The sequence below is a fragment of the Melanaphis sacchari genome, unplaced genomic scaffold (genome assembly GCF_002803265.2).
Source record: "Melanaphis sacchari strain LSU unplaced genomic scaffold, SCAv2.0 Contig2152_pilon_pilon, whole genome shotgun sequence".
Taxonomy (NCBI): Eukaryota; Metazoa; Arthropoda; class Insecta; order Hemiptera; family Aphididae; genus Melanaphis; species Melanaphis sacchari.
In genome coordinates this window covers 1-7,719 of record NW_020271075.1, presented here as the reverse complement: position 1 = coordinate 7,719, position 7,719 = coordinate 1, and the positions used below count along the sequence as shown (strand labels likewise).

Sequence of the window (7,719 nt, the reverse complement as noted above, 5' to 3'; positions counted from 1 at the left end):
TGATAACAACAATGGGTACTCATTAAAACGTTACATAAATAATAAAATATAATGAGTATACGAGACAAGCCGCCCGCCTTGAAATAACATTTCAAATAATAATTCAAATTATATAATTAACATATAAACTAATCTTAATTACCCTTCATAGACATATTATACAAATTAACTAAACAAAGGTAAATATTTTTTACAAATTACAATTACCCACAAATGGTAATGGACATAATTGCCTGACGGCTCGACGAAATGTTCCATTCGCCGTTTTCACATCAGCAACGCGTATGACACCGTCCTGCCCTGGTAGGACATTGATAATCCGACCTAACCGCCATTTCATTGGTGGAAGGTTCTCCTCGCGCATGATAACGATGGAATCTTCCTTCAACTTTACACCCCTTCCGCTTGCCCACTTTGACCGTTCCTGAAGCTGAGACAGGTACTCTTTACTCCACCGTCTCCATAGAATATCCGAATATTGTGACACGCGTCGCCAACGAGATAGATAACTTGTTGGTACGTTCGTTTCATCCACTTCTGGTATGGCGGAGAGAGAGTCACCGATGAGAAAATGCCCGGGAGTTAAATGTGACATATCACTAGGATCGGAGGACATAAGGGTTAAAGGACGACTATTTAGACACGCCTCTGCTCGGGTTATAATAGTTAGCAACTCTTCGTAAGTAAAGTACGACTCACCCAAGACTTTAGATAATAAGGATTTCATAGATTTTACACCTGCTTCCCATAGACCCCCGAAGTGAGGTGAACGGGCGGGTATGAATTTCCAATCAATGCCTAAATCTGATAACGTATCCATAGTCCTTTTTTTATTTTCGTCACTATGAAATAATTGGTACCATTCCTTTAATTTCCGGTTTGCCCCGACGAAATTCGTTGCATTATCTGAGTAGATTACAATGCTTTTTCCACGACGGTCAAAAAATCTATTTAATGCACGGATAAAGGCGTCGGTGCTCAGGTCACTGACGAGCTCGAGATGTATAGCTCGCGTAGCTAAACAAATAAAAACGCTTACATAAGACTTCACTTTCGGGGCATTTCTTCGGATACTAGTTTTAACCATAAACGGCCCGGCGAAGTCTACGCCACATCTTAGAAACGCGCGGCCTGGAGATACTCGATGTTTAGGTAGATCACCCATTATCGGTTGCATTATAATAGGTTTCTGTTTGAAACAAACCACGCATTTGTTTACTATATTTCGTGCTAAATTTCGGCCGTTAATTGGCCAGTAGCACATGCGTAACGACGATAATATAGCTTGTGGACCTCCGTGCATTAGTGTTACATGCTCGTTACATAGCAACAATTTCGTGAAATTACTATTTGATGGTAACACTATAGGGTTACGCTGGAAAATCGAAATTGATGCTGCATGTTTTAAGCGTCCACCCACGCATATTATATTATTTTTATCTAAGAACGGTCGCAGACGAAATAACTTACTCTTACTGGATACTGCTTCTCCGTTAAGCATAGATTTTATCTCATTTGCAAACTCATCCCTTTGAACAACTTTAATTAATGACGTTTTTGCTAGTTTTATTTCGTCAGCACTTAAATTACCGATTCGTCGGCACCGATCGCCTGTTTTGTTTATTTTACGTAAGCAATTAATTTTAAATCGTAAACAATATGCCACGACTCTTAACAATTTACCAAAAGACGAATAACGATTTATGATATTTATATCACTTGCCGTAGTGCATAGAGCGCTTATCGCGTTTGTTTTTGTTTCTGCACTCTCCTCGTTACAATCTAATGAGCGGTTCATCGTATCAGGCCAATCGTTTTCGTGTCGTGACAACCAACTCGGCCCGTTCCACCAGACTGATAAACTCGCTAATTGGGTGGGACAACAACCGCGTGAGATCACGTCCGCCGGATTATCGACACCGCTAATGTGAAACCAGTTTAAGGGAGACGTGATCTCTTGAATTTGACCAACTCTGTGTGCGACGAAGGTTTTCCATTTTTTCGACGTTGACGTGATCCAACACCACGTAACGCTGGAATCGGTCCAATAATATGTTCTACTGATTGACAATCTCAACCTTGGTACGATCTTATTTGCTACCTTTGCTAGCAATAGAGCGGCACACAATTCTAATCGTGGTAGCGATAATATTTTTAGTGGTGCTACCTTTGACTTTGCGCCAATTAATCGTACCGTATGTTTGTTATTCATGTCCGTACAACGTAAATACAAACAACATCCATATGCCTTAATACTTGCATCCGCGAAACCGTGTATTTGTATAGAGTGTATTTTATCGTTTATCGTAATTTGACGCGGAATTTTAATTGCATTTAGATGCGATAATTCGGATTTGTATTTGTACCACTCACTGCTTATCTTTTCTGAAACCGGTTCTGACCACGATAAACCCTCTGTCCATAACTCTTGCATGATTAATTTTGCACATACTATTACCGGACCAATTAAGCCGAGTGGGTCGTATATACGGGCAATATCGGACAATATATTGCGTTTAGTAAGAGGCGTTACTACCGAAGTTTCGTTAATTTTATATTTAAGTTCGTCGGTGTGAGAGTCCCAATATAGACCAAGTATTCTAGTTAACTCGTTACTTGTCTCTTGAAAATCCACTAAGCCGTCATTGTTGCCGAAACTATCTCGAATTATATCAGGATCGTTAGACGCCCATTTACCTAGCTCTAATTTAGCTGTAGACATTAATTTGATAAGTGCATTGCGTATCTCGATTGCGTCTTTCTTTGTAGCGGCACCGCTGATAAAATCGTCCATATAAAAATCCCGTGCAATTAATGGTGCAACTGTTGGATATTGACCTTGTCCGATTTCAGATAATCTTTGTAAACAAGCTGTCGCGAGATACGAAGCAGGTACTGTCCCATAGGTGACAGTGTTTAATCGATATATCTTTATAGGGTCATTAACGTTCTCTCTCCACAATATACGTTGATAATCACGATGTTTCTCACAGACCTGTATCTGTCGGTACATTTTTTTTATATCGGCAGTTACCACAAAATTGTGAGTGCGAAATCTTGCTAATATGTGAATTAATTCCTCTTGTATTGACGGTCCCTTTTGCAGTACGTCGTTTAAACTAACCCCACTTTCTGTTTTTGTGGAGGCATCAAATACTACGCGTAATTTTGTTGTGAGACTGTTTTCATTTTGTACGCAATGGTGAGCTAGATAGCACATACGACCGGGCACTTCGATTTCTTCGTTGTCCATATTCTGTGTCATATGGTTTAATTTTTCATATTCGGTCATAAACTTTACGTAATCCCCTTTCAGCGAGGGATTTTTTATAAATCGCCTTTCTATTGCGAATAATCTTCTTTTTGCGATGTCGTAGGACTTGCCTAATTTTGAGACGTTTCCGCGGAACGGCAGATGTACCACAAATCGACCGCTCTCGCTACGACTAACATTTTGCTTGAAATGTTGTTCACAAGTTTGTTCTTCCCTCGTGTAAGGTTTGCTTTGGCCGTACTCCTCGATGCGCCAAAACTGTTGTATTACATTTTCTAAAGACTCATATTTGTTTTCATGAATATTTTCGTGACTGTTTGATGAATAACAGGAAATCGTGTTTTTTATGTTTGTGTCGTTTGATGTTAAACCAGAAATAATATATCCAAATTTAGACTCTCGATATACAGGGCCATTTGAATCCGGTTTATACTGCTGCGCACCCACAATGTCATAAAAATGACGTGCTCCAATTAATATGTCAATTTTTTTCGGAACGTTATATGACGGATCCGCCAGTGTAATCCTTTCGAGTTTAACTTTACCTTTGGACACTCTTCGCGCGGGTAAATCTCCCGTGATTTTTGGAACAATTAATAATTGCGTGTTTATTTCATAATCACTCACACGCGATTTGATTCTTAACGATACCGTGGCAGTCACGTTCTGTTTTGAATTCCCGATGCCGTAAACAATATGATTGGTCTTATGTTTATTTAATCTTAAAATGTTTACCAACTCCGAACAAATAAAGTGATTTGTCGACCCCGAGTCGAGCAATGCCCGGGCGTAAGTTCTTTCGCCGTTTAGGCCGAATACTTCTACTACCGCGGTACCTAGCAACACGTTATCGGTCTCATTAGCGACATGTGTTGTCGTTGACGTCGTCGCCGTCTGTTCACCTTTATCTGTGTTTGAAACTGGTTCGTTGATATTATGTTTTTGGTTTAAATGTAACATCGTATTATGTGGTTTATTACATTTAAAACAATATTTACCAAAACATTTACTACCGCTGTGTTTGCGTAAACAAATTTTGCAAAGCTCTAGTTGGACTACCTTGTCAATACGATCACGTGTCGATAAAGCAGTAAATACTGGACATTTGTAAATAGTGTGCGGCTGATTACACGCATAACATACCGCCGTAGCTGTCGATGTAAATGCCGTTGAACTTGTTGCGGATTTGTATTTATTATTTTTACTAAACCTTGTAGGACCTTTTTCCTTTGCTGCAGACTCTGTATTTATATATTTAGATGATTCAATGGATTCGGATATTTGGAACCGCTCCTCTATGAACTGGATTAATTCCGTAACAGACGGTATTTTGTCCTTGACCGATTTAATCTCCCACTCTTTCAACGTCCCGTTGTTTAATTTTGAACACAGTATATGCAACAACAGCGGGCCCCACTCTTGCGGCTTCTGTCCAAGCGTTTCTAGAGCTTTCATATTGCTGACGAGATCGTCAGAAAATTGACGTAATTTTGTCGAGTTGCTCTCGTTTATTGAAGGCAAATCTACAATATTTTTTACGTGCGTCTGTATCAAAATTTTTTTGTTGTCGTATCGATTGATCAGACTTTTCCAAGCCGTATCATAATTTGTTGCGGTAGTTTCCAAATATTTTATACAACTTGCTGCGTCATTAGACAGAGATGACCTTAAATAGAAAAATTTTTCTATGGCTGTCAAGTCCTCGTTAGTATGTATTACCGACGTATAAATATCTTTAAATGACATCCATTCGTCATATTTTCCTGAAAAAACGGGAATATTCAATGGAGCCAATCTGACTATTGATTTAGTACTGGTTTTTTGTGTTTTTTCTTCGCTGCTATGACCCCAATCGATTAAATTTTTTGTTTCGACCTTTGAACTTTCCTGTTTTGACGCTCTTATACATATCTCGGCTTCTGACATGATCTTGAAGTACAAGTTTTCAAATTCTATTCGGTAGGGATAATGTTCACTTGTATTTCGGCTTTCTTCATCGTTGTCTTCTATTGCCGATTGTACCTTTTCAAATTCGTACCAGTTCTCTTCTATTTTTGCTTTACGAATCTCGATCTGTACGACTTCTCGTCCTTCTGATTGTATATAAGTTGAGAATCTAGTTATCGCTGCCCTTAATTGGCCTCTTCGCGCTATCAATGCTGGTATGTTTTCAACCATATTTAATGCTCTTGTATATAGATGTAGTTGCCAACCATTCAATGTGTCGCCCTATTTAAACTATTGCATAATGGAATATCCAATAATTATGTAATCTATATGACTGTTGCTACAAGTTGTACTTTGTACCTATCTGCTATGGACGGACTCTGTTAGTTTTGATTATTTTAAATGACTAATTTTACTAACTACGAATTGCTAACTCTACCTAACCCTTGAATACGTGTCTATTTGTAGTTTAAGGGATAAGGGACCTATGATAATTTTTTATACAATAGGAATGACTCTCTTACCTTGATTTTTTCTTCGTTAGTTCATCCCACGATGTGAACTTTCAATACGAACTTCTTTTTGAATTTCACTGACGCGTTAACCCGATTGAAATCAACAAGAGATAATACACGACACTCTTGCGATCCGGCCGATGGACCAAATGTTAGCTGGTTAATATATTCAACGCCTTTAATCTTAGTGGACTGTAAATTTTCTTTTATTTTACACGATAAGTATATATTTGACTCGTCACAGTGCTCAAGTCCGACTAACGACAGTGCAGTTGGGAGACACCGGTCGAGCGACAATTAACATTAATAATAACAACAATAATACGTTGATAACAACAATATAGGTACTCATTAAAACGTTAACATAAATAATAAAATATAATGAGTATACGAGACAATAATTATTTTATCAAAATTATTTATTTATGTTTATTCAAAGATAATATTTTAATGGAGATGATAGTTACAACCCCTTAACCTCCTTGCGTATGCAATGCGTGTACAGAATAACTAGTCAAAATAATTTTTTGTGAGTCAAAATACTTGAAAATGTAATACAAAAGTTCTCAAGTTATTCTTATAGTGATTAAAATTAAAAGAACAAATAGGTAAGATTTTTATTTAACATTCTATAATAATAATAGTAACTCATATGGCACCTAATGTACACAATGAGGTACTCACTTTTTAAATAATAACAATATACCATAATATTATATGTACCTATAATAATTTCTAGAGTCTAAACCGACAAACCACTTCCTCAGAATCGTTTTCGTATACAATTATACTATATCATGAACATAAACATATACATAAACATTTATACATTTTTGAAAATTTAATTAAAGTGTCTAAAACTCTAAAGTGAAGAATAAACTATTATACTAAGAATATATTCACTTACACCGTACAGACAAACTGCGTCTGTAGAATCTAATCGAAGGCAATATTTGGCGTGGAGAGACTCTAAGTTAGTAATAACTAAAGCGCGGATATTTATGCTAAAGTATCGAAATATACATATATGCAGTAAAATAATGAAATATGAACAATATTAGAAAATATCAAAATACAAGAATTTTTATTTATTTAAAATTTAATAAAATTATAATAATTATCATTTTAAATACTTAATATATAAATTTCAAACTAATTTATTTTAAAATTGTATTTATTATTAAAATAATAATCATATGATTTCAAGTTTTCTCTGTGGTTGTATTCGACTACGATTAACAGTATTTTAAAGATCTGAACGCAACTGTTTGACGTCAACGAAGTTATTGGGGATATTTGAAGCAACTAAGTATTGTCCGGATCTTGATAAAGATCTTCAAGATGAACGCTTTCTTACACAACACGAAATTTTTTCAGAATTTCGACCTTCATTTTATTGAGCTCGTTTAATTTTGTTGTAAAGTGTTAACTTCAATCCAGGAATAGAATGCATTTTCTTTCGTTTCGTAATTATTGAAAGCTGATATAAGTCATATTTTGATTTCCAGTTTTTATGACTATTTTATCATAAAATACTTAGAATAGATATAAATTTTAAATCGTCTATGACAAAAATATTATCTATACATTTTTAAATTTTCCTTCAATATGCAATAAATTGCAATTTTGTCAAAATATGCAAAAATATGCAATAACCTTCAAATAATAAGAAATATGCAAAAATTCACCATTAAGCAAATTATGATAATTCGTGGAATGGCAATAAAATCAAAAATATTAAAGGGAAAAATATGCAATGGCATATAGAAATCCGCGCTCTAGTAATAACCTATAAATAAAAATTATAATAAGTCATAAATACAGATTCTAAATACCTAACTAATGAATCAAATCAACACCTTTTGGTTTAACTCTCAGCGATGATATATTTCCTTTATTTTTCTCTTACTCTCAAATAAGGCCTGTATGCAAGATACATTTTCTATTACATTTTATTGAATAGTATGAAATTCACAAACAAAG

General features: G+C 35.7%; 2 protein-coding genes across 2 annotated transcripts; both read right to left on the bottom strand.

The window, feature by feature from the left end:
* Positions 1–56: 56 nt before the first annotated feature.
* Positions 57–2,139, bottom strand: LOC112593944. Its single transcript, XM_025338534.1, has one exon. The coding sequence runs from the start codon at positions 1,796–1,798 to the stop codon at positions 191–193; it is 1,608 nt and encodes a 535-aa protein (XP_025194319.1). The 5' UTR covers positions 1,799–2,139; the 3' UTR covers positions 57–190.
* LOC112593943 lies at positions 1,939–5,452 on the bottom strand. Its single transcript, XM_025338533.1, has 2 exons — positions 2,374–5,452; positions 1,939–2,033 (listed from the first exon to the last, which is right to left on the bottom strand). The coding sequence occupies exons 1-2, from the start codon at positions 5,450–5,452 to the stop codon at positions 1,939–1,941; spliced, it is 3,174 nt and encodes a 1,057-aa protein (XP_025194318.1).
* Positions 5,453–7,719: the final 2,267 nt, after the last annotated feature.